The sequence below is a fragment of the Arachis stenosperma genome, chromosome 9 (assembly GCF_014773155.1).
Source record: "Arachis stenosperma cultivar V10309 chromosome 9, arast.V10309.gnm1.PFL2, whole genome shotgun sequence".
NCBI lineage: Eukaryota > Viridiplantae > Streptophyta > Magnoliopsida > Fabales > Fabaceae > Arachis > Arachis stenosperma.
In genome coordinates, this window is record NC_080385.1 from 155,320,931 (window position 1) to 155,348,425 (window position 27,495).

The following is a 27,495-nucleotide window of genomic DNA, read 5'->3' on the forward strand; positions in this document are numbered from 1 at the left end:
CTTTTCACTTCTCAATAAAGCCTTCTCTTAATTTTATGTTACTATAAGGTATACATATTATTTGAATATAATCCAATTGTTTAAGAAGAACAAATGCTGGTTTTAGCATCAAATCCAACGAATGAGTATAGGTCATTAAGAGAATATCACGTGCTATGACAAATCTTAAGCAATGTCAAATGCTCACTGTCACACAAATACACAACAAAATTCTTTGGTACATTTTGAATATGTTTATGTAGAATTTTATAAAATCATCATAGATAATTCAAAGCCTTTGTAAATATTTAAGATAACTAATTAATAAATAGGCTATGTAAATATCATGGTGTTAGGAACTTCTATGATAGTTTATTATGCTGCATTTGGACATATATTTCTACTTAGTGATATAAATAAGAGTGACACAATTTGGCCATAAAATTAAAGCGTTATAAGGTGATGCATTTTTAAATATAAATTGTAATTTTATTTTACTTTTCTAAGTTACTTCCTTGTAAATAGTTTTGAGTGAAACTAGTTTGGTTTAAGACAAGTACAGCACAGTGCATTAGAAAGTGTTTAGCTTATGATAGCGAATTATAATTCATTTACTATGTCCCTGACTCATCTTGGTTTTAAAATGGCACCATTCATCACATAATAGTAGGTATACTCAATAAAAACCATAGCTTTAAATAATTACCTTTTTATGTTTATTGATAATTTAATTTAATTAACTGAATGGAGCCGTGTTAATAGATAAATTTAGCCTAATTTTTCATGAATAAACTTAATAAATACTTTAATATTTTGAATTATTATTTCACAATAAATAACTTTTGCATGTCAGACTAGTACTTGTTATTTAATAAAATTTGCAGTGGCATCTGAAGAGGAATGCACATTCTTTATGGGAATAAAGAACACCGTTAAATGTTAATCAAGCTATTGCATACGGCAAGAGCATGAATTTGGTGAGTTACAACTCATATTTGGCAATGAAAAATACACCTCAAATATATAGGCAGGAAGTGTTTGGTGAGTGGCAGTGTATTAATGGAGTTTGATAGAGAAGCATGCACTAAATTCATGATAATGTGATTGATGATGATAGCTATTAGCTAAGCTTTGATGGAATACATATACTCTTGTCTGAGTGAAATGTAAATCCACTCAACCAGCACAATATTCATTGTGCCATGGCCATACATGTTTCTTAGGCTTCATTTGTTTTTTGGACTGAAACTAAAATTGAAGGATTAAAACTCATCTATTTCTTAGGCTTCATTTGTTTGGTGATTATAAATTGGAACTAAATTTTTAGTTTTAGACTTTTTTGTGAGATAAAATTTTAGTCTCTTTATTATCTTATTTTTTTTAGAAATACATAGATAGAAATTTTTAGAAACAAAGACTAAAATTTTAAACATATATTTAAAAAAAATACTTTTATTTAACTTTGTAAATTTTAAATTTATTTATTAATTTTTGTATTTATCTTAAACCAAATATAATATTGAGATATAACTTAGTACCGTATATTTTACATTAAATACAATACAAAAATTTAATTTAGTTTTTATCTCTGTCTTTTAATTTTTATCTCTTATTTAATCTTAGTTCAGTTTCTCTTCTAAATGCAGCATTGATGTTCTCAAAAAAAAGTTTTTCATAACCTACATTTTTTATTAATAAAGTTTAGAATGTCCCTAGCAAATTGATGTAAATTAGTTTTATATTTAGAAAAAAAATGAGTAAATTATTATTTTTATTTATAAAAATTCTTATAAATTTTGTACATAAATAAATTAATGTTTTAGTATTTTTATTTATCCGTACAAACAACTAATATCTTATATTATTAAAGAATTTGAAAGATAAAATAAAAACTCTAAAAGGTTGATGACATAAAAAACCTAAGTTTATTATTAATTTATATTTATTACCCAAGTGAATTTTTTTTCTAATTTTAAAATATTTCTTGTTAATTTCGATGGATCAAATTTGTATCTCTCATGACATTTAACTTTAAAAAAAAAATGAGTTAAGATATTTTTTCTCAACAATAAAATTTCATATTAACTTAGAGAGTATAACTGCGTGTTCTATGTGATGTGCAAAACCAAAGTTTATCATTAAGGGAAAAGCTCTGAGGGTTTGTATGCTTTACAAGTTCTTTAACGAATAAATTTGTAAAACGCGCTGTAAGGTCTACGTTGAATACACGCGCTATATAAAGATCCTGTGTATATATAACTATCAAATTTAAAAGATTTGTTTCCTTCTTCGTTCTTCTTATTTCTAGATTTGTTTCCTTCTTCGTTCTTCTTCTCGTTCTTCTTCTTCTTGTTCTTCTCTCTTTGTAACTCCAGCTTCGTTTTCTATCGATTTTTTATTTTCTGAAATCAAAGTTTGAACTCGTTTTGAAGATAATAGATGATTCAACCTCAGATTCTTAGCTGAATCAGGGCGAAGTGGATTATGAATTTGAATCTAACAAAGTTCCTGAGGTTTGATTTACATACGATTACTCTGAATTTTGTTGCAGTAATTTGTATAGCATTGTGTAGCTGAATAATTCGTGAACATTGACTGTGAGACTAACGCGTCAACATAAATCTGTGGATTGAATGTAATGTATTAGTTTTGATTGATTATGTGGAATTTATAGCAGACGCTCGGGTGTAGATCAAAACTTTTTTGGGTGTATTTATTTCGGTAGTGTGGGTGTATTTACAGTTATGACTTTTTCTGTTATTTTAGCTGAGTTGTTGTCGTTCGGGTGTATTATATCAGACATGATTGGGTGTGTTTTTAGTTTTTGTGATGGTGTATTATGCAGTATGTGTGTTTACAGCTTATGGCTTTTATTGTCATTTTAGTTGAGTTGGTGCCGTTCGGGTGTATTATATTAGCAATGATTGGGTGTATTTATAGTTTTTGACATGGTGTATTCTGCAGCCTCTCTTTGTTGTTGATGACCAGTTTGTTCCGAAGGTTGGAATGACCTTTACCACCCTTGAAGATGCTGGAAAATTTTACAGGAACTATGCTAAGGCTGCAGGTTTTTCTACAAGAGTTCGGAGCACAAATAGGAAGGGAAACGAGATTAAGAATCAATTGATTACATGTAGCAAAGAGAAAAAATGGAAATCTAAAATATCTCTGACCAAGAAGACGAATCCGACAGCCGGTTTAAACTGTCCTGCAAGAATTTATATACACACATTGAAGGATGTTGGTGCTTAGATCATTTCAAAGGTTGTGCTGGATCATTCACACCCTTGCTGTCCAAGTAAAGCAGAGATGCTCAAACAGCACAGGGAACCAAGCATGTCCATTCGTTGTACAATAGAGAATAACGAGGAGGCTGGTATCAGACCAAGCAAAATTTATCAATCATTTGTTGCGGCTGTCGGGGGTCACCGCGAGTTAAATTTTATTGAAAAGGATGTGAGGAATTACATTACCAGGGAAGTGCCGAATGTTTCCAAATAAGAAGATGCAAAGAAATTTGGGAAACATTTGTTAAGAATGAAAGAGAAGAATCAGAATTTCTTTTTTGAGCTTGAACTCGAGGAGGATCAATTGATTAAGTTTACTTTTTGGGCAGATGCAAGAAGTAGAACTGCTTTTGAGTATTTCGGAGATGTTATTTCATTTGACACCACGTACATTACAAACAGGTAACAAACTGTCCTTTTTTATGATTCTAAATTAATGTGTTTTATGAATCTACCGCAGAGGTGTATATTTAGGTGTTTTTCGGGTGTATACAAAGCATTTGTTGGGTGTACGTATTGATTTTCCATTCTGCACTATGGTAATTTGTTTTAGATATAATTTGGTTTGTGGTTCTTTTGTCGGGGTGAATCACCACGGTCAGTCAACACTTTTTGGATGCTCTTTGATGAAAAACAAAGAAATTGAATCATTCAAATGGTTATTTCAATGTTGGCTTTGTTGCATGGGAGGAAATACTCCAAAAGGGTTTCTCACTGATCAATGCACATCAATGAAAAGGGCTTTAGAGGCCTGTATGCCAACAACAATTCACCGTTGGTGTATTTGGCACATCATGAAGAAGATTCCAAGCAAATTAAATGGGTACAAGGGACATGTAGATATTGAACAACAAATGAGCGAAGTTGTTTGGAACTCTCATAGCAAAGACTCATTTGATAGGAATTGAAATGATTTTCTGCTAAATTTTGGTCTTGTGGACAACAAGTGGCTTTCAGGTAGTGTTGGGTTAAAATCTGCAGCAGAGGTGTAAATTTAATCTTTATTCGGTGTATTTATAGTCTATGTTTGGGTGTATTATGCAGATCTCTATGCAGACCATCATATATGGGTTCCAATCTATCTAGATCACCACTTCTGGGCAGGGATAAGAAGCACACAAAGGAGCGAGAGCATGCAGTCATTTTTTAACAAGTTTATTACCCAGAACTGCTCGCTTATTCAATTCGTCAAACAATACGATAATTGTCTCGGAAGCAGGGAGCAAGCAGAGAGAGAATCAGATGCTGCAGATTTTCATACGGTCATACCGTGTGCAACCAAATCCTCCATTGAAGCTCAGTTTCAAGATGTGTACACTCATCAAAAGTTTAGGGAAGTCCAAGCGCAATTCCGATGAAAGGTGAATTGCATCACTAGATTAACGAATTCTGCTCTAGGCTATTCAGTATATGAGGTTGAAGAACAAGTTTCCAGCTCAATATTCAACAAGTTTGTGGTTACTTACGACTCAGTTGCAGCCGAGATAAAATGCCAATGCTTATTATTCGAGTCGAGAGGGATACTGTGTCGTCACGCACTAAGCGTGTTAAGCTTTGAACAAGTAAGCCAAGTGTCACCTAGATATATACTGGAACGATGGAGCAAGAAGGTAAAGAGGCGACACACACACATCAAGAGCAGCCACGACGAGCCACTGTTGGAGCCAAGAAGCAAGAGGTTTGACTAATTGGTTTTTCGTTCGTAAAATATTTGCAAATTTGCATCCGAATCGGAGGAGCTTACTACAATTCTGCAACGTGCGTACGATAACGTCATGGCTAAGATGGAATCATTGAAAGCCAAAACAAAGGGCACATCTTCTTTATCTCATGAAGACTCCAACTTGGAATCTGTTAACGAGCTTCAAAGCCCCCCAAGGATTCGAACAAGAGGACGTCCAAAAAATAGGCTAGGTTCAAAGTTGGACAAACAGATTGCAAATGCCACAAAGAAGAAGAAAACGAAAGTTTTAAGTGAGGTAAAAGTGATGTTCTTTAAATTTGTGGTGATTGAGTTTATTTTTCTCGTTAATAGTTTAGCTAATATGTGAGCTTGTTATATTCAGATAAACATGTTTGATGCTGCATCAGTGGTGCATTCAAATTTCAGCCAATATCAATGACATGTTATGAATTATCAGTTCAGGGTACCAGTAGCAGGGGACAACTCTTTGGGTGTATAGTTACAAAATATGGGTGTAAAATCAATGTTATTTTGGGTGTATTTTTGTGAATTTTATTGTGATTCACATTTTACATATAGATACATATATATACTTCAGAATCTTCTGTTTGTTTTTTTTTTACAATGGTTTAATGGTTTTAGGTATTAGGGTTTAGGGTTTTAGGGTTTACAGGTTAGGGGGTAAGGGTTTAGGTTTTAAGTGTTTAGGGTTCAGGGTTTTAGGCACAAAACACCAGGGGAGATAGATTTAAGGGTGTATATTCAACTTTCTTTGGGTGTAAAAAATGGCAAGTTATGGGTGTATATTTGATTTGATGTTTTCCTTCATATTATAGTACCTGTAATTCATACATTTTGAACACAACACACAGAGTTTAATAATTGAAAGAAATTTCACAATAAAATGCATTATAATTGTCAAATATTTACAACATGTCTTCCATTTGTTACAAGACTATATAAGATTTACATTAAGCAATGTCAACATCCTGAGAATCTATTACATTAAGCAGTGTCAACATCCTCAAAATCTATCTGACAATATGGACTCAATAACAACGAGGATGGCTTGGACAGTCTTATTGCATTACTTCCCCTAATGGCTTTATGTTTGTCTAGATTCATGTCATGGAATAGAATCCGGGAAGCATATTCTACTCTAAAGTGGTCCACCTCGTCCTACAGTAAAAAAGAATATTCTGTTTAATCAACCATGTTAATTGAGTAATGTAATACAGAGTTATTTAGTTTTAAACATATTTACCTGAGTCCAATTGTCCCACTCATACTTTCGCCTCTGAATGTTTGCGGGCTCAAATATCTCAAGCCACTTCATTACGTAGATAGCACAGTCATAGCTGAAAACAGAAAAATAAATTATAAATTACATATAGGAAAGTTTAATTTTCAGAGTGAAAGATTTATACCTTATCTTTTGACCCGAGATGTGAAGGTATGGTGCTACAATTTCCCTGTCCTTGTCCTTTGATTTCAGAGGTGCCCCCCAGCATATACTTTAATTCGTGATATTACGTATCCTTTAAAACACAAAATAAATTAGTAATAAATGAATAATTTCAATAAAAGGATACACCCAAAGGAGTTAATAGTTACCCCTTATATTAAACAGAAATACACCCAACTATATATATACAGAACATAGAACCAACTTACAACAAATGTATTCAGCACAGTTCTCTCTTCGGTAGGAGATTTGTTGTGTACTGGGTCGACTATATAAAATTTCTTCTTTCTTGTATCAGCGATCCATAACCACCAATGGTTTGAATGGCAAACAGGTGCAAAAATCTGAAATATGTTCAGATTGATCACTGTTTTAATTTATTTGGCACATAAGTAAAAAATCGTAATAAGAAGTTTTTGAAATGAAAACTTACATAACGATGTGATGCTAACTTTTTAAGGTCCAAGAAGGGTATAAACATTGGGTAGTCTTCCACCCTGAATGGCCTATTAGTTTTAGCGTTTAAGAATACCCCCTTTGGATGATTTACAATCGCCATGTTCTGCAAAAATTGAGAACAACCAAATGAATCCAGAAAATACACCAAAATGAATAAACAATTCCCACCCAATTGAACATAGAAAATACACCCAAATGAATAAACAGAATACACCCAATGTAAGAAAAACAATATATCCTAAGGAATGCAGAAAATACACCCAAAATTCGTTGAAGCAACCCTTACCACAATATCAGGGGGAGACAGTATACTTCTTCTTGAAACCTTTGAATATTTTGTTGGTTTACGATGAAGCACATGGCAGAGACAATCTAGAAAAACAGAATACACATCAATCAGGATTGTACTTAATTTTGGTGATAAAAAAATTAATATTGTTGTGATATTACCTCAGCTTCTATATGCGTTTTAGGCGCAAGTGATGCAAGGTGGAATTTTGAGAGAGTGTATATATCTCCGGCTTGGAGTCTACCGATGTCGTCAAACTCATTAGTTCGCTCATTTGAGTAGGATTTCACTCGTATAGCCTAGTGGTAGCATTTCTGTTTCTTGTCAGTAGTATCTAAATTCGGCCTGACAGGAGTTTCAAACTTCTCGAAACTCTCTGCCGCACTCTCCTTTGGAATCTGTGGACTTTTTTTTCTTTTGTCACCCCACCACTTGCAATTTTATGTACCAGATTCTCTAATTGTTCTAGCAGTATTGGGGTTTCTGGAGTTTTTGCCACGTGTTCATCTTGCGTTGACGCCCCCTCCTGCGTTGTTGTTTCTTCTTGGCTCGAATCAGTGAAGCCAAGGCTGAATGATGGCAACGGATCTTTTTTAGGAACGTATGATGCTGTCCGTGCCATCATCATCAACACAGCAGCGTCTTCTGGGGCTGGATTACTGCGTGATCATGTATAACATATTATAACAATAAGAATATACGAATGATAACCAAAACATTGATTTTACTCTAATGAACTTACATTTTAGATGGAGCTGGGGGAAGTGTGGGTGTGCTTTCTTCAAGTTCTTGGGGGGTTCAGGAGTGCTGCACGGCACATAAAATTAATCATGACGTAAATAAAACTATTTAGGGGCAATATACACCCATACTGTAACCCAATATACACCCAATAATATTTTTTACGTTTTTGTAGTTCCTTCAATTTGTAGCAGAGGGGTTGGTTCATATTTTGTCTCAGGTGTTTCTTCAAATTCCGGCACAGTGGTTGTTTGGGACACTGGTAGACAAACTTGAATCGAAACTCTAAACAAGAAGAAAAATGAAAGGTTAACAATGCCTTTGAAAATAAAAAGGTTATAAGAGTGAAATATTCTTGAAAAACTCACATTGCAAGAGCTTCGGACGGTGTCTCTTTCCTCACAACCATCATATTCAAATCAGCCGGCTCACTGTCTGACTCTTCAACCAGACTCATTCTAAAATACACCCAAAGAAAGTAAAAAATACACCCGAACAATTCAAAAGATAGACAGGCTTTGTTTTTTGAGAACTTACATAATTGTAGTTTTTGGTTTTTTTTCCTGCCTTTTTTTCTCGAATAAAACAATAAAGGGCTTTTTTTTCTAAAAAAAATATACAGAATTAAAAGTAGAAGGTAATAAAAGAACAAAAGTAATGGTTATTTGAAAGAGAAATTACATGCTGTCTGCCGATTTGTTTACGCTACTTTGTGTTGTGTGTCCTTGAGAGGAAGGATCATCACTTCCCAAGTTTACGTCTGGTATTCTAAACAGAGTTCATGTTATTCAGACAAAATATCATACAGTTAAATCATGATAACAAGATTTTATTAAATAAAGCTTCTTACGTTTCAGAGGAGACATAGTGACCTTCCGTCGATCGCAGGTCAGCTTCCTTCTCCCTGCGAAACAAGAAACAGTTATTAACAAAGAAAACACGCTAAAATCTGAAATATACACCCCAACAAGACATACTCCTGTGCAGCAGAATTTTCATTATTTTCTCTTAAGAATTCATCTTGATCTTCACTTCCTATTTCAGATCTGTCAGTACATTCATAAAAGAACATGTTAACAAAATAATCATGATGATAGACGGTAATATAGCTTACAAAGTACTGTACCCATGATAGGATTGATCTTCTTCAGGAGATGAATGCTCAACAACAACCTTTTTTCTTTTTGGATTGTATTCTGGGTGGAAAAAATAAGTATGAATCAGAAATAAAAAATTAATTTTATCACAAAATATTATCCAAAGAAGTGCTTACTTTTTTGGTGTTCTTTGTGTCTTTTTTTTTTTTTTTTTTTGCTTCATCACCGGTGATGATTCTTCGCTTCTATAAGTTATTAAGAGACACTTCTGTTAATACATAAAATCTTGATAATAAAGCCAAAAGAGAGGAGTAATAATTTCAGAACATTACTCATCAGTTGATTCAGATTCTGCATCAGAATCTTCTTGACTCTTCTTTCTTTTTTTGGAGTCGATTCTGGAAGGCAAACAATCATTATTTAAAAAATACACCCAAATGAATGCACAAGATACACCCAAATAAATGCACAATATACACCCAACACAATAAACAAAATACACCCATTTTAATAAACAACATACGCCCAACTTGATAAACAAAATACACCCAAATGGTTCAACAAAATACACCCAACTTGATAAAGAAAATACACCCAAGTATGGTACTTACTTTTTTCCTTTTTTGCTGGGATGTTTTCTTGGTGAATCATCTGAGTCTTCTTGAGTCTCAGACTCAGAGGTAGAACTGTCACTATCAGTTGTTTCTGTCTCCGAAGACGATGTTGAACTTGCCTTTTTTTTTGTTTTTTTTTTATTTCTTTTTATTTCTTTTTTCTCTATTTTTTTCATTTTCTTTCTTGTTTCAGCCATCTTTACAATCCCCTGAAATATTAGAAATTTTAGTTAGCAGCATTCAGGTAAATAAAATACATCCAACATATTATGTTCACTTACCATATTTTCCTCTATTTTCGTCCTCATTCTTTCGACTAAATGCTCCTTACTCCAGTTTACAATCCAGGGTTTTGGAGGTCTTTCTGCCCTCTTCTTGTCCTTATTTTTAGAAAGATGAAAGTAAATTATCATTAGGGCAAAGAGGCAGCCATCAATTGCCTTTTTCTTTTTCTCCTTGTAATCGGTTATGCCCTTGATGATAAAACTCAAAACATGCCCTCCCCAGTTTCGCTCTGTTATGGTGTCCATCTCAAAAATTGGGGTCAGGTGCACAAGTGATATTTTGTTTATTGTCGTTGGTAAAAGGAATGCCATCTGTATATAGAGGATGAAAATCCTCTTGAACATTAAGCGATCCTGTTCGTTACCAACGCTAATATCCATCATCTTATCTGTAAGATTTTTGAGGGTCTTACCCTGGAATCTTCTAAAAATTTCTTTATCATCCTCAGAAAGTTTCTTATAATTGACTTTCTGAGGAAATAGATCCCCTACAAAAAGGAAAACAACATAGTATGAAAATCAGTTCAAATACACTCAAGCATAAACTTAAATACACCCAAGAATCAGTTAATATACACCTATAATTTTTAGTGAGTTACCTGATGCGTTGATACCAAGCGCATCACCTATTGTTTTTGGACTTATTTTAAAAGAACCGTATCCGGTTTCCAGTCTTGTTCCCCTAATTTGAAGTTGTTAGCTAACTCCCTTCATACTTGGTGATGCACCCTTAGTGGCGGGATGTGCATCAAGCCACCGAATCCCAAATCCCTCACAATCGTTTTCTTCTCCTCACTCATGTTTCTGAATTTCTCACTTAATAAATGTGTTGAACACTTAAGGTCTTTGGTTTGTTGTAAACAAAAACAAAATTATAGTCAAATATATTTCTATTATATACAACTGATTTCATCTAAGACATATATTTGTTCTTACATTTTTTCCAGCTTGGTTTCTCGCTGCCATTTTTTCTGAAATGAAAAATACACCCATAGATATCAGTATGATACACCCATAGATATAAGTCAGATACAACCATAGATATCAGTAGGATACACCCATAGATATGATTCAGATACACACATATATATCAGTAATATACACCCATAGTTATGATTCAGATTCACCCAACAATTTATGCCATATACACCTAACAAATTACTCCATATACACCCACTAAATTATGCCATATACACCCAAGGACAAGCAATATTAGAATAGTTACAACAGTTGATTATATTACACTATATCAGTTCAGAAATTTACATCCAACAAATTATGCCATATACACCCAACAAATTACGCAATATACTCCTAAAAATCAGTTACGAGAAGAACTAGAACAAGAAGAACAGTAAAACCTAGGATAACTAAGAAGAACAGTAAAACCTAGAACCAAGAAGAATAGTAAAACGTAGAACAAGAAGAATATTAAAAACAGTAAAATGAGAGATAGAACAAGAACAACAGTAAAACCTAGAAGAACGTAGAAGAACAGTAAAACCTAGTTCTTCGATTTTGAAATGTGAAAAATCTACAAGATGACTAAAATAGTAACGTACCTTGAGTAATATTTCTTTGTTTTTTCTGAAAATTGTTGATGGAGAGTTCTATTTTTTATTGATGGTTTCTGCTAATCTTCGCGACAAGTTCTATCTCTTCAGTTTGGAATGTTGCTCGAAGGTTGACGGTTTGTGTTTTCTTCGAAGGAGAAGTGGAATAGTGCACCATAACGAGCACTTTTTTGCGATGCGTAACGATTGAGTGACGCGCGTGACATTGACGCTCTATTCAATGGGAATGAGTGCGTGTGTAATGCTATTGGGCTGGGCCAACTTGTAACGCTTGTAAAGAATTTTTGCTTGTATGTGTAGCAGACCCTATCATTAATTTTACCTAATATATAGATAGTTATAGACAAAAAATATTAGATGCATTAATTTTTATGAATAATTTTTTGCATATTTTTAATTTTAATATTAAAAATAATTCATAAAAAATGCGAAAAAGACATCTTTATATTCTAAAAGCATATAAAAATATATAGATAAACAAATTACTTCCCCCTTATTTAGATACATCTTTTGAAAAATATGTTAGAATCATTATTTTATAAGACTAAGGTATAGTATTATTATTTTTCAATAAAAGATTTTATTTTTCACATTTTGATTTTACTTATCTTGTGTTTTAAAAGTATATTTTAATAATATAATATACGAAATTTCAAATTTTTATTTATTTAATGCATTAAAATTTAAAAATATTTTATACAATATTCTTAAAATTTATATTTAAATTAAATTATTCTATTAATTTTTATAATTTTATCAAATTTATTTTATAAGTTTTTAATTAAGTTCTTATATTATTTTAAATTTTATAATTCAGTTTTTATTATACTAAAAATATTTCTTTTAACAAAATATCTTTAAAATAAAAACGTTTAGGTTTATAGATTTAATTTTTAAATATATATTTTTAATTAATTCATTTTTTTTATATAATAAAAATTTAATTAAAATTTTTTAAACTGTAAAAAATTAATTATAAATTTGGTGAGGATAGTAAATTTGACCTTATTTTCATGACACAGACGAACAAGATGAAAGATAAGGATCGTGCGGCTGGTGTGTAATGTTGAAAGAGGCATTGGGTATTTGGGTAGAATCCGCCGCATGTGAGAATGGATAGCATGAACTCATGAAGTGGCACACACAGAGAAGCTTAGCCCTAAAACGAAAACAAACTCAGGATCGTTGAATTACACTACAAAATCTCATGTCTCGTCGAGACTCTGATTCGAAGCGCTACCATTCTAAGTTCGATTCAGAATCCAGGTATGCTGACGCATTATCCTTAATTCAGGTTCCTAATCGCTCTATTTCTTAATGTCTACTTTTATATTTTGTAATCGCATCATTTTCTGTTCAAACTAGGGTTAGTTTAAATTCACTCTGGTATCATGTTTGGATTAGCTTAGTTTACGATCAAATGCTTATTCTCAGAAATTTTGGAAAGTTTAACGAAAAACACAAAGACGCTTTTAAAAAAAAAATTATTTCTGTAAAATTCAAGCAAAGGCGCTGGTAAAAGTGAGATGATGTGTGATACTATTTTTAGTCCCAAGAGATATAGAAGGGATGGAAGACAAGAAAGAGAAAGAGAGAGGGAGAGAGAGAAGGACAGAGTACCAACAAATGGAGGAGACCATACGGATCGGGACCAAAGACCCAATTTGCCAAATCGTTCTAAGGAAGTTAACAAAGATGTTGCTGACAAGAAATCAAATGATCATAATGAACCATCCAAGCATTCATCTGATCCTACTCAACCTCCAAGACCCCACTCTTATTATCAGGTGTAGTAAAAGCTACAAAGTAATTATTTTAGTTTTTTATTATTATTATTATTATTCTAGAATTGAGTAAATGTAGGAACATTGCTTGTTTACATGTGAACTAAGTTGTTCCAGTAGATCTGTATCATATAAATGTTAACAAAGGTCGTGACTGAATTCTGGTTTTAGGATACTAATAGTTTGTACTTGCCTAGTTGACCGTCCAAGCTGTATAAAAGCGATGCCTCTCCTAGAATTGCTGAAAATTGTTCTCACAGACGTTGATTTGTAAGAAGTTGCATATTCATCATCTTGGGCTGAAAGCAATGCCTTAATGATCATTTTCAAGATGACCTGGAAATTGTTTTTCAGCTGCGGATTTAAAATCATTTTGCATGCTTGATTGTTTATTCAGTTTATCCAAACTATTTTTCGGGTGTGATGTAGCGGGATTCTTGTTCAGCCCCATGCTTTCAAGTGCCCTCACATGTAACCATCTTAGGCTTGCCTATGCATGTTTTATAACAGCATGATGAACGTGGTAATGCTGGGCAGGTTGGTCGAAATGCTGATCGTAGGGAAGCTGGTGGTGAGTTTCCGTCCTTCTTTAAATACTTTTGGATATATATTAACCGTTTGGTTTGTTGTGTATGGATACTGACACCAGATATTCATGCAGGAAAAGTCTCTTCTCAAAACAGAGAGTATAATGAAAAGGTGGAGACAGGTCATAGTAGAGAGCCAAGAGATGAGAAATCACATACTAAATTGGATGACAGTTTCCAGCGACGGGGTGGTTTTTCTGAGAGGAAAGATGAGCAACCTACTACTACGAGGAGAAGGCCAGCATTTAGGGAGAAGAAGATTCCAGTGGATTCAGGAGAAGTTAATCCAGCAACAAGGATGGTGGTAAAGGCTGTCCATACTGACCAGTCTTCAGAAAGGAATGAAAGGAAGGAAGAAAAAAGCAGCAATCCCAACCATATGGATAGACCTGAGAAGCAAAATGCAGATGACAGATTACCAAACAGGACTGAAGCTAGGAGGGATGGCTTTTCATCAAGAGTTAGGTATGGGGCCAATGGAGGCAATGGTAATTACAGGGGAAGAGATAGATTCCACGGAAGACAGGGTTATCAACCAACCAAGACCCGAGCAGAGAAGTGGAAACATGATTTGTACCAAGAGGTTAATAAGGACCCTACGCCAAAGAACGATGATGACCAGATTGCAAAGCTGGAAGCACTCTTGGCTTCATGATATCTGAAAAAATAACCAGTATTTGATAAGCTATAATGATTGTTTTCTTGGAAATCATAGTTTATTTCGTGTTTTGTCGAACAATGTCAAAAGATGACTTGCAACATTTGCTGATTTCGTTTTATAAATTACATGTTGAGAGTTTAGTCCTTTTGGTTAATTTTATGCATGTCTGTTAAAGTTGAGTGTAAGACTCTAAGAGCATATACATAGTAAGTTTACTAACACAAGAGAGTATGCCACCAACTAAAAAATATTTAGTAAGCCACGGCTACTTTTCCATCTTTGAATTTTTTATTCCTACCAACCTAGAGAACTTTCATTGTTGAATAGTATTTCACTTTTAGTTTTTTATTCTTGACAATATGAAAACTGAAAAGAAAGCTCTTTTATTTCACCAGTAAAGAGGTATTCAGAGTAACGAATCAATTTATATCCGTGAATAAAAAAGTAATTAAATAAATAATGGATCCAAAGCTAGTCGTGTTCATTACAGTTGATACTCTAAGAATCAGTCTTCAAGAGCAGATGTATACACAATTAGATGACGAATAATGATACCACACATCATCTTAAACAAATGAATTATGTAAATACCAGAAAAGAAGATAAACAATAATATCTAAAAGTGGCAGGGATAAGATAAACAAAAAAATATTGAACATCTTCCATTTTGCATCAATTAGACTTTTGCAGCAAAAGATTTAGCACTAGTTGTGGCAGCATTTGGAGGAGGAGGAGCAACAGCGAAAGGGCCTCTGGGACTGACCAAGAAGCTATCAAAACCTTCAGCTGTAGTATTATTGTTGGCAGGGTGAGACTCAGACCTTGTTCTCCTGTGAGATGATCCAGTGAAGGAGTCTGACCCCAAGAGCAAATGGTAGCTCCGGTTCGAGCTCTCGGAATGGGACAAGCTCCTCTTCATTCCATGGTGGTGGTGGTGGTGATCATGATGGTGATTATTTTGGTGCTTCTTTATCGCTTGATAAAGATATGGAATCAAACCTTCCATTCTTTCCCTCACAAGTGACAACTAATAACAGCCTTTGACAATCTTGAACAGCAGATGAATTTTGGTTCTTTAATTTGGTTTGTATTGCTGAAGGTTTCTAAGGAGGAAATGTATTTATATTGCAACAAAATTGGTGTGCTATGAAAGGTACTAAGAAATTTCCAGCAGTGCCACAAATGGATGGGATGGAATAATTTCATTGACTTGTAAGGTCACTTTGACATTAGAATATAGTCTTTAATAACGTGTGATATTTTATTATTAGTTAGAGAAGTAAAAGATTAATGCATGTATGGTGTTTTTAAACAATTTTGCTTGCAATAAAGGGAAAAGTTGGTAAGGCTTTGAATAATTTAACTCGGCAATTGGAAATGGAACTGCAATGCTCGAGTATGATAACTCTGACTTTGACTTTTGCTTCGCTTGTCATGTGTTCTTTGTATCTTATATAATAATGATATGGCAACTAGTCAACTACTCCAATAAAAATATTAAAAATATTTTTTAAAGATAATTTTTGTTTAAAAAATAAAATTTTTTTGTTTAATCATACTTCAAATAAATATAACACTTTTATAATATATAAAAATTAAGTCCTACAACTTATTATTCAATAATCAAAATAAAATATTTTCACATAATAAAAATCATAAAATTTTTATTAGAATAGTCACCTAATAATATATGGATGGATATGGTCTTATATGGATATAGTTTTGACCAATAGGGATTAGATATTCCTTGCTTCGGCGGCTTTGTTATTGCGCGTAGTGAATACTGAATATCCAACAGGACTTTGTTTTTTCTTATAACAATCCATGGAACCACAGAATTAGTGATTGTGTGAATTCATTCATCAATTTCAGTGACATCCATATGCAACTAATTAATTAGTGAATTTAATGACAGCATTATGGTACAGTTAACATTTGTCAACGAATGGAAACACGAATAACACCCGGTTAGATGTGCACTAAACCGACCAAAAAATATAGAAATTTAATATTAGTAAGTTTGATTTCTAAGTTTAATCAACAAGCTGGAGTAGCTCAGTTGGTTAGAGCGTGTGGCTGTTAACCACAAGGTCGAAGGTTCAAGCCCTTCTTCTAGCGATAGTGCTTAAATTTTTTCCTAGTAATTGATTTTGTATCAACTTATTTTATATAAATATAAATATTTAATATCATATCTTTATAAGTATAAACTAGCAGACAAATAATGGATAGATTATAGATAGTATTAATATTATGTTACGGCTATTTCCCACCAGAGCTATCACTGAGACATGAAGTGTTCTCCATCCACAATCTCTGAAAGCTTAAAATCAATGTTATGTGTGACTTGGTTATCACTGGAAGAACCAACCACAATAGTGTTCTGTCCAGTGATCAGATTTCTCTTACCATCACCATCCACTACTGATAATTCTTCACATAAATCTATTTTCACCGTTACAAATTCTGTCATCCCAACCTTAACTTGCACCCTTTCAAATCCTATCAGCTGCATAATTGGAGCACCAGGCACAAGCTCAGTCATTGCTGGCTTCCAAAACACTAGCACCACATGAGATCCATCAAAGGGTCCATTGTTCTTCACACCAATCACAAGCAAGAATGTTAAGTCAAGGCAACTTATGGCGGAAACATCAATTGCTTGAACATCGGTGAGGAACTCAAGTTTTGAATGAATGGATGATGAGTTCTTGATCACTATGGTGTTGGGAGCTGATGCTACAAAGGTGGTGAATGTGGAGTAACTTAATCCATGTCCGAATTCATAGAGAGTGCTTCCATTGTAGAACCTGTAGGTTCTTCCAGGGTAATTCCTGCTTCTATTGGCTCTCATGTTCATGTCAGTCATTGGTACTTGATCAACATAAGATTCTGGGTACCATGTATAAGGGGACCTACCACCTTAAAAATAATATGAATACTTCAATGTTAGTTTCTTTCTAAAGCTTTGTTGACATAATCTATGGTCTAATGATAGAAAAAACATTACCTGGGTTGTAGTCTCCAAATATTACTTGAGCTATGGCATCTCCACCAGCTTGACCAGGATATCCAACCCATAATATTCCTCCTATGTTGCTGACACTCTTAGTGAAAGAAATATCAACTGGGCCAGCTGCCATGATCACCAAAATCAATGTTCCTTTTGTAGCTTGAGCAACATCCTTAACAAGCTTCTCTTGAAATCCAGGTAGTGTCAAGTTCTCTCTGTCAAGGCCTTCTGCTTCAATGGACTGGTCTAATCCCACAACCACCACAACTGCATCAGCACCTGATGCTGCCTTAGTTGCTGCTCCGAAAAGGCTCTGAGTGCTGCACTTAACATTGCTGCAGCCAGGTGCATAACTCACAGAAGAAATGTACTTCTCTAGTCCTTGCAATGGACTAGTGTAGCGGCAAGGTATTCCAGCATAGTTGCTAATCATAACTGTGGTTGCATTGGCATTTGGACCAATCACAGCCAGTTTGTTTATCTTGGTTTTTGATAAGGGAAGAGATCCACTATTTTCAAGCAAAACTATTCCTTGCTTTGCAGCATCTAAGGCTAATTGCTGATTCTCTTGAGTGCATACATCAGATGGTCCAAGATTTGCAAATGGAAGTGATTTGGGGTCATCAAAGAAGCCTAATCTCATTAGAACTATGTAATTGTACACCAGTGCTTGGTCTACAACAGATACATCTACCTTCTTCAACTTCACTGCATTTGGCGTGTATTTTTTTAGAAAGTCCCCACAATTCATATTTAAACCTGCATGTTAATGGTATAGTTTTTCTTCCTTGTCAGAAAAATTGTAGAATCTTTTTGTTGGTGTTAACATGAGTGATGATATTTACCTGCTTTCAGTGCAAGAGCCACAGCATCTTCAGGTGTTGCAGTGTAGTGAATTGCATCATAATATACTTCAATTGAATCACAATCTGAAACAATATATCTGCATGTAGAGTACAACATCAGTGAGCTAAGCTTCACTTCATTGTCTCATATAAAAACTAAAAAGAAAAGAATTGAAAATAACTGCATTTTATTTTATAAATGACAAACCCGTCTAAACCCCATTGGCCTCTTACTACCCCTTTGAGCAGGTTTGGATCAGCACAAGTGGGAACTCCATTGACCCTATTGTAAGAACACATGACACTACTAACATGACCTTCCACCACACAGCTCTTAAATGGAGGCTGATACGTGTCCTCCAAGTCTTGCATTGTCACCTGAAATATACAATCAATTTGTACATTACAATCTTCACATGATAATGATCATGCACTAAATCTGTAAATCTTTACCTTAGCATCAAAATGGAAGCGATCAATGCCTTTCCAGTTATCAAGATCATAAGCAGTGTAATGCTTACAACAACTTGAGACCTTAAGGCGATCAGCTTTGGAACTAGCTTCATCAGGCACTTCTTGTAGTCCCCGGACATACTTGACAGCATATCTAGACACAACAAGAGGGTCCTCGCCGGGAGTTTCTTGGCCGCGACCCCACCTTGGATCGCGAAACACATTGACATTAGGACTCCAGAAAGTGAGGCCAGCCAAGTCCACATTGTACATGGCTCTGGCCTCAGTGGACACAACTTGTCCCATGTTGTACCAAAGTGTTGCATTGAAGCTTGCAGCTGATAGAATCACTGCTGGGAAGCTTGTGGCACCAGGGACCCTTTTGTCAAAGCGTGTCCCTGGACCCAAGTTTGATACACCATGAAGTGCCTCTGACCACCATTCATATGCAGGGACACCTAGTCTTGACACACCGCTTGAAGGGTTCACTAATTGCTCTGCCTTTTCTTCAAGTGTTAGCCGTGAAACCAAGTCTTTGGCTCTGATCTCATATGTTAATGAAGTGTTACAAAATGGGAATTTGCTTCTTTGAGAAAAGCCTTTGTCACATGCATGCTTTTGGCTCCTAATTGGAACTACCACAACACAAAGGCAAAGAGATAATGACAACAATACTAGTTTATTCTTCATGGTCTTTATGGAATTTCTTTATGTTATGTTTGTGATCTCTCTGGTTTGATTTATATATAACAGATTATAGTGTCGTTGCAGGTTGCTTGTGAATTGAGATATATAATGATTATAGGATGCTTAAATGAAACAAAAGCAGCTTTGGTTCTTCCATTTATAGCATGGCACCACTAGCCAAATGGTCCAACACATATAACCTTACTAATATAAGTTTAGAGTTTATTTCATCATAATTGTTGATATATAACGTTGCTAAATATGATAAGGTAATCAATTATAAGAAGGCCAGTGGGAGTGTGACACTATTGGGAAATGGTGATGTGAGATGGATGGATGAAAAGGGTAAGGGTAAGGGTGCCTTTGAAGACACATTAGCTCATAAAAGTGCACGCTACTATATGGAAAATGTAACACCATGAAAGACACTTATAAGTTTTATGCATGAAAATTATTATTGAGGCATTGTATATCTTGATTACTCAACCATACCATGTAAAATTTGATATTTTGGCAGTACTTGGTTTCATAGTCCAACTCAACTCTCTGATATTGTGTCCTTAATTAATGAGAAAATTGTAAGGAGTATAGATCATTTCACAACCCAGATACTTATTTAAACAGACGGGTGAACTGATCGCTCGATCAATTCGTTAGTTACAAAAATTTTCTATTAACACTTAATATTGACACAATAATGTAGGGATGACAACACCATCCAAATCTATAGATATCCACCCCATTCTTATCCGTTTGGACGGATTTTTAGTGGGATGAGTTCTTGGGCGGGATGGAGTAGAGTGGGGCTGAATTTAGATAATACCTATCCGCCGTAGTATATATATATAATATATATTATTTTAATATATAATATGTGTAATATATATAAAATAATTAGTAAAATAATTAATAATGTTATATTATATTTAAAATTTTATTTTAATTTATATTATGTATATGATAATAGTTATATAAATTTTGAAATTTAATTTTATTTATTAAATTTTAATAATTATAGGGAAGTGTGATACCCATGAGGATGGAGCAGAGTCGGACATAGAACAAAAACCTGCCCTCCCGCTCCGTTGCAATCCGTACAACAATGTTTCTCTCTCTCACTCCATCTTTGGTTATTTTGTTTTTGATAATATGACTGGGCCAAGGCCCAATTACCTCTTTTATTATCAAATTCTCTGTTCTCTTACTATTTTGGTTGGAGTCGTGAACTGCATATATTTGTAATGTTTTGGTTGATTCAAAAAACCTTCATTTGGACGGTCCAATCCATACCCAAAAAACTTAAATATCATTTTCCAATTTGAAGCCCCAAAGGTAGACGAAAAACACAAGGGAAAAAGAAAAAGATACACTTGTGAAGAAAAACTAAAGAAAGAAAAGGAGTTTCTTTTCACATTAATACATTATCATCTAAATTCTTTTTTTTATAAATAAATATATTACTTTAAAATCGTGGTACATTTAAAATATGTCACTTTTAATATTTATAGAGTACTAAAAGACTAAAAACATTATTTAATTTAATTCAGCTTTCTTATCTTCAATTCGGACAACCGATTTTCACATAGCTTACAGAGAAATCAATATCTGATGTTCACACTCAACACAATTTATAAATTTTCCAATAAATTTAAGTTTTCTTATTTCTTTATAAATATGAGCCCTCACTCTAGCAGCCATCCATGGATGATGGAAGATGAACATCTCCATGATTCACAGTTGCCAGAAGAATCATAGTATGATAAATCATAGTTTGTTAATTACAAATTTGTGTAGCAGCCTCTCATTTTATTTTAAGTGTGGAGCAATTAAAATTTAAAAAGTTATTGTTGCATTCTTAATTGGTCCACGCGAGGTTTCTCCAAACACTTGTCAACTCGTGATTGGTTGGTACACGTTTTCATTTGAACCTACGTGCAAGTGAACCTCAGAGTTCTGCTCACATATGATAATGCATTGAAATGCTAAAGAATAATATAATTATCCAGTCATCCAGTGTTAGATTTCTTATTACTTTTTCAACTACATAAGATTTTCAAAATAATAAATATTTATATTTTTATTATTATAAAAATCTTGCACGTGAAGAACACTTTGTAATTTTTATGGTTGATTTTTTTTATAAAAAGACACAAAAAATATTATATACATAAAAAATTCACTTACTAAATTAATTATGATATATTTATATATAAATATATGTATTATTTTATTTTTGTAATATATTTTATATTTCACATAAAAATTTAGTAAAAGTCATGTGAGGAATAATAGATATGGTTCAGTTAGTGATTTAGTTATACTTTATTATTATGTGTATGATTCAGTTTATTAATTATTATGGTTCACCTAATGTGCAGCTAACTATGAATATCTGTTTTATTCTCAGACAAACATCAACTCCCTGGATTAATGAGATTGATGCAGTGTATGGTCTATTGGATCCAATGAGATTGTACTTTCTACCTTGCAAATTATAATTTGAGAATTAAAAATATATTTGAACAAAACCGAATCTTAGTTCTATTATTAGATCATTTTTTTTAGTTAAAACTAAAGTCATCCATCCTAATTCCTAATTATACTTTCTTCATAAGTGTGTTTTTTTTTTTTTAGACTTGACAAGAAAGAAAGCAAGTATTAAGGTATTGATTCTTTTTTGTAAGTTATTTGTTTTAGGAGAAAAAAAATTGGTTATACAATATTTTAATATTTAAAATAAAATTTCCAACCTTCAACTTTTTTATTAAAATATTATAAGATTATATGATAGATATTTTGTAAAAAAAAAAATGATTAATGGGCCAAGCTCAATATACTAATTCAAAGTAAAGCGGATAACAAATCCATGCTTGTATTAAAAATAGATATTATAGATTATAATCTTTTACTTGAAATAAAAATATTTTTTATATAAAAAAATAAATTATATTATCTATATGTTAAAAATTAGTTATGAATTAAAAATATATATTTAAATATAAAATATGATATATTTTATATTTAAATATATAATAATTAATTTTTTTATGCATGACATTTTTATAAAAAAATTAAATATATTCAATATCAATTATCTTTTATTTTTTTAAATTAAAAGTGAGATTTAAATTTAAAATTTTTAAATAAAAAAAATTATATCATTTAAATTATAACTTATTAACTTTAATATCAATTATCTTTATCGCCAATATATTTTTCTTCGTAATTATTTGTATCTGAGTATTGATTATTGTGTTTAGTCACTTTTGGTAATTCTATCTTATTCAACTTAATAAGATAGATAATATTGTAAATCAACAAGACGGTTTATAATAAATTTTTAATTAAAATTTTTCTAAAATGAGTTTGATTTGGGGAAGAAGCTAAGGTTTTGATTTTTGAAGAGTCCAAATTAGTAAATTGCTTAATAGCTAAGAAGAGTAATATTTTGTCTCCGTGGACTCAACAGAGTGAGAAAATAAATAAAGAAATAAATAAAAATTCACACAAAAGAAAAAGAGATCTTTGAGTTTTCCATTTCCAAGTCTCCAAGTCTCTCTCTATAGATTGCGAGAGACTTCACAATTCACTTGTCCCTAACAAACAATCAAACCCTTCAAATCAAGCATGCAAAATTAACCAACACACCACAATTTCTCAGCTTTTTTTAATTATTTTTTCCAGTCCCCTTCTCAAACAACTCAAAATTAAAAAGCAGCATCGACGATAATTTCCACTAGAGTTTCTTTTTTCCTTCCCCCCTCCCCCTTTTTTTTTCTTATTTAATTTTAGCAGAAGCTGGGAATAAAGGTGCAATTTTTACACTCATCGAATCACAGAAGTAGTATCGCATCCCAATTTAGAACTCGTAAAACCCAGTTTCGGATTCGTCTCTGGGTGCTCCCAAAAATATGAAGAAGCTTCGGAGATCAACGCTGGCGCTGTTTTTAGGGTTTCTGTTGCTGTCGGTGGCGCCGTCGTCAATGGGGAGATTCGTGGTGGAGAAGAATAGCTTGACGGTGACTTCGCCGGAGAAAATCAAGGGGACCTACGACAGCGCCATTGGTAACTTTGGGATACCACAGTATGGTGGTAGTATGGCCGGGAGCGTCGTGTACCCGAAGGACAACCAAAAGGGCTGCAAGGAGTTCGATGAGTCTGGGATTTCCTTCAAATCCAAGCCCGGTGCTCTTCCCACCATCGTTTTGCTCGATCGTGGAAGTAAGATTCTCTTGTTTGAACTTATTTGATGTCTGAGCTTCAGCTGATTTTCAAAGAGAATCACTTTTTTGAAGTTATGTTTTCAGTTTTGAAGCTTTTTTTTTAAATTATTTAGTATATTTTGCAAGATTTTGTAGCTAGGGTTTTGCTTTGTGGCAGAAGCTTTTTGATGCTTTGCATGTAGTTGAGCTGGAGTTGGTTGTTTACACTGACTTGCTGTTTTGTTTGTGATGGATTTGGATTAAATCATCGGATCCTAGATATTATCTTTGAATGGATTGATAGCTGAAGTATTGAAGTATTCCGTTGTTTGTATTCTTAATGTTTTGTCCATTTGTTCCTTGCAGCTTGCTTTTTTGCTTTGAAGGTCTGGAATGCCCAGAAGGCTGGAGCTTCTGCTGTTCTTGTTGCGGATGATATTGATGAAAACTTGATAACTATGGACACACCTGAGGAGGATGGATCATCTGCAAAATACATAGAGAACATAACAATACCATCAGCTCTCATTGAAAAAAGTTTTGGTATAAAATTAAAGGATGCCATAAGTGGTGGTGATATGGTCAATGTAAATCTTGATTGGAGAGAGGCTGTTCCCCACCCAGATGACCGCGTGGAGTATGAGTTGTGGACCAACAGCAATGATGAGTGTGGAGTTAAATGTGATATGTTGATGGAATTTGTGAAGGATTTTAAGGGTGCTGCACAGATACTCGAAAAAGGTGGTTATACCCAGTTTACACCCCATTATATAACTTGGTACTGTCCTCAGGCGTTCACATTAAGCAAACAGTGCAAGTCTCAGTGCATCAATCACGGAAGATATTGTGCTCCAGATCCTGAGCAGGACTTCAGCACTGGTTATGACGGGAAAGATGTGGTTATTGAAAACTTAAGGCAGCTTTGCGTTTTTAAGGTGGCAAATGAAACTAAAAAGCCTTGGGTGTGGTGGGACTATGTCACTGATTTTCAAATTAGATGTCCGATGAAGGAGAAAAAATACAATAAGGAGTGTGCTGATGCTGTCATTAAGTCACTTGGTCAGTGAATTGTTATTGCCTATGCTTTTATCCTGGCAGTTCATAGTAAAGTTTCCTAATATGATTATTCAATATCTGCAGGTCTTGATCTCAAAAGGATTGAAAAGTGCATGGGAGATCCTGATGCTGATTCTGACAATCCTGTTTTGAAGGAAGAGCAAGATGCACAGGTACAATTTTAATCAACTTATAGTACCACTTCGTTCATTTTCTCAGATGGTTATATGGATATTTAGCAAACTAGTTTTATAGGTTGGAAAGGGTTCCAGAGGTGATGTCACCATATTGCCTACTCTTGTTGTCAACAATCGACAGTATCGAGGTTTGTACTGTATGTTTCTCATGGTTATATTTTGGATTGCAACTTCTTAGGTTATATAATTTTTTATCTCTGCTAAAATGTTATCCAGGAAAACTGGAAAAAGGGGCTGTCATGAAAGCTATTTGCTCTGGGTTTGAAGAAACTACTGAACCAGCCGTCTGTTTGAGCAGTGGTAATGTTTACTTTCTGTGTAATATATCTTGCATGCTTTTCAATACTGGATCCGGTGCTTCTTGAGTGACAAACTTTTGGTTGGCAGATGTGGAAACAAATGAGTGTTTGGATAACAACGGTGGTTGTTGGCGGGATAAAGCAGCTAACATCACTGCATGCAAGGTATTTTATATTTGAGTGGAAATATAAATATCTAATAGCATGTAATTCAGGTTCCAGTTTCCTATATTCCAAATTTACATATATGATTTTTGTTTTATCAGGATACATTCCGCGGCCGAGTATGCGAATGCCCCCTCGTGGATGGCGTGCAGTTCAAAGGAGATGGTTATACAACTTGTGAAGGTTGAAATGCTTAAAACTTTTATTTTTGCATATATTCTATACGGACTTCACTTTTAGGGGACAAAAGAAAAGGACAGTCGAAGATGTTTACTCTACTTTTTGCTTAGTTCTTGCTTTGTTGTGATGATCTTTTAGATTTAGAGCATCTGTATTTTTTTTTTAAAACTTGCTTTTCACTTTCATTTAACTAGTTTTTTCCTGGTTTTACAGCCAGTGGACCTGGGCGGTGCAAGATAAATAACGGGGGGTGTTGGCATGATGCCCGTAATGGACACGCATTTTCTGCTTGTTTGGTTAGTAGCTATCTTGTTACGCTTTAGCTCAGCTTATTCTATCTTCAAAAGATCCTTAACGGGAGTTGAATTATGACATATCTTGTCACTGCTTCATGAACAGGATGATGGACATGTTAAATGCCAGTGTCCTGCAGGGTTTAAGGGTGATGGTGTCAAAAACTGTGATGGTGAGACATGATTATATTGTTTATCTTATTAGGTGTACTACAATTTGTATCATGCTTGATACCCGATGCACAATAACTTTCCTCCACTCCAGCTTGGCAAGTTGAATCCAAAATCCTGCTGAAACACAACCCAGCTGAAAAATTTCCAAATTGGTTTCAGGATGAACCCCCTTTTTTGCACCCTTTAAGCTAGTTTTTGTGATACTATAAATGTTTTGTGATTGCTTAACTAGTACATATTTCCAAAACGTTGGACAAACTCCTTGCTCCCTCTTCTGTTTGATTCTCCTTATGTTATACATTTTTAATTGACCTAGATAAACTTATTGATGGTCCAGTATGTGAAATGCTGACTAAGGCGTGTAATGTATATACCATTATTTAATTTCATCCATCATTGAAGTAGTTATGCAGTGTTCTTAATCATTTGGCTTAACATTATGAACTCGAGTATACACGGGAATGCTCTCATAATAACTGGAAAAGAAAGATGTATATCTAAACTTTTACACCATCATCTGTTTCGTTCTTGCAGACATAGATGAATGCGGAGAGAAGAAAGCTTGTCAGTGCCCTGAATGTACCTGCAAGAATACCTGGGGCAGCTATGACTGCAGTTGCAGTGGAGATCTTCTGTATATCAGGGACCATGATGCCTGCATAAGTGAGTTACATGCACTTTGTCATTCTCCTCGCATATCGGTATAAATTTCGAATATGCTCGTCTTTTTTGTTTAATTCGCTGCTGGGTTTTCTGTAGGTAAAACTGCAAGTCAGGGAGGGAAATCTGCTTGGGCTGCATTTTGGGTCATTTTACTTGGCTTGGTTGTAGCTGCTGCTGGCGCATACCTAGTGTACAAATATAGAATAAGGGTAAGCTTTATCTGGCATTCCATCATGGTTATTTTCAGCTTCTATAAAGAAGCATGTGATGACTCCTCTTTAACCAATCTCTTGTTTTGCAGTCATACATGGATTCTGAAATCAGAGCCATCATGGCACAGTACATGCCCCTGGACAGCCAAGGGGAAGTAGTAAACCATGTCAACGATGAAAGAGCATGAAATGAAAAGAAAACACAGAACTTATGAGCCTCCCTAGTCTCTTGGGACATGATGATGATGCATGAAAGCTTGGTTGAGGTGTTGATGATTCGGCGCATTGAATTTAATAATAGAATGTATCATATTTGACACAATAAAAACACCTTGGGAATTACATAGTTGTCCTGCGTTTTTTTATTTGGGATGCACCAAGTTGTGTACTTTAAAAGGATGATTTTAGTAGCAATTTAGTAGGATGGACTTAAGTTATCTCACTAGATTTTAGGACGTGTTTATGCGACTTTTGTTCCACACTTTGTTATTGTATCTTATCGCGCTTTTACTACGAAATCTACGTACATTGCCAACAATGTTATTGCCCTC

General features: G+C 34.0%; 3 protein-coding genes, 1 long non-coding RNA gene and 1 other non-coding gene across 6 annotated transcripts; 3 read left to right on the top strand and 2 right to left on the bottom strand.

The window, feature by feature from the left end:
- Positions 1–6,258: 6,258 nt before the first annotated feature.
- LOC130947989 (uncharacterized) lies at positions 6,259–6,929 on the bottom strand. Its single transcript, XR_009072894.1, has 4 exons — positions 6,849–6,929; positions 6,625–6,759; positions 6,378–6,488; positions 6,259–6,308 (listed from the first exon to the last, which is right to left on the bottom strand). It is a non-coding gene; the product is annotated as an uncharacterized LOC130947989 (long non-coding RNA).
- A 5,623-nt stretch (positions 6,930–12,552) lies between these two features.
- Positions 12,553–14,734, top strand: LOC130948521 (uncharacterized). Of its 2 annotated transcripts, none has more exons than XM_057877273.1 (4): positions 12,553–12,739; positions 13,023–13,260; positions 13,768–13,828; positions 13,919–14,710. In XM_057877273.1, exons 1-4 carry the CDS (start codon positions 12,681–12,683, stop codon positions 14,497–14,499), a joined length of 939 nt encoding a protein of 312 aa, XP_057733256.1. In that variant the 5' UTR covers positions 12,553–12,680; the 3' UTR covers positions 14,500–14,710. The 2 variants fall into 2 exon arrangements, with proteins under 2 accessions (XP_057733256.1, XP_057733257.1); XM_057877274.1 differs by having other exon boundaries at positions 12,582–12,739; positions 13,795–13,828; positions 13,919–14,734.
- A 1,815-nt stretch (positions 14,735–16,549) lies between these two features.
- On the top strand, positions 16,550–16,623 carry TRNAN-GUU (transfer RNA asparagine (anticodon GUU)). Its single transcript has one exon. It is a non-coding gene; the product is annotated as a tRNA-Asn (tRNA).
- On the bottom strand, positions 16,557–19,514 carry LOC130948116 (probable beta-D-xylosidase 5). Its single transcript, XM_057876828.1, has 5 exons — positions 18,817–19,514; positions 18,572–18,741; positions 18,364–18,461; positions 17,516–18,277; positions 16,557–17,427 (listed from the first exon to the last, which is right to left on the bottom strand). Exons 1-5 carry the CDS (start codon positions 19,504–19,506, stop codon positions 16,787–16,789), a joined length of 2,361 nt encoding a protein of 786 aa, XP_057732811.1. The 5' UTR covers positions 19,507–19,514; the 3' UTR covers positions 16,557–16,786.
- Positions 19,515–23,017: 3,503 nt separating this feature from the next.
- Positions 23,018–27,492, top strand: LOC130948367 (vacuolar-sorting receptor 1). The gene is made up of 12 exons (XM_057877085.1): positions 23,018–23,724; positions 24,072–24,764; positions 24,846–24,934; positions 25,017–25,086; positions 25,175–25,258; positions 25,346–25,422; positions 25,524–25,605; positions 25,816–25,898; positions 26,002–26,068; positions 26,604–26,732; positions 26,829–26,941; positions 27,034–27,492. The coding sequence occupies exons 1-12, from the start codon at positions 23,415–23,417 to the stop codon at positions 27,130–27,132; spliced, it is 1,896 nt and encodes a 631-aa protein (XP_057733068.1). The 5' UTR covers positions 23,018–23,414; the 3' UTR covers positions 27,133–27,492.
- The last annotated feature ends 3 nt before the right edge of the window (positions 27,493–27,495 follow it).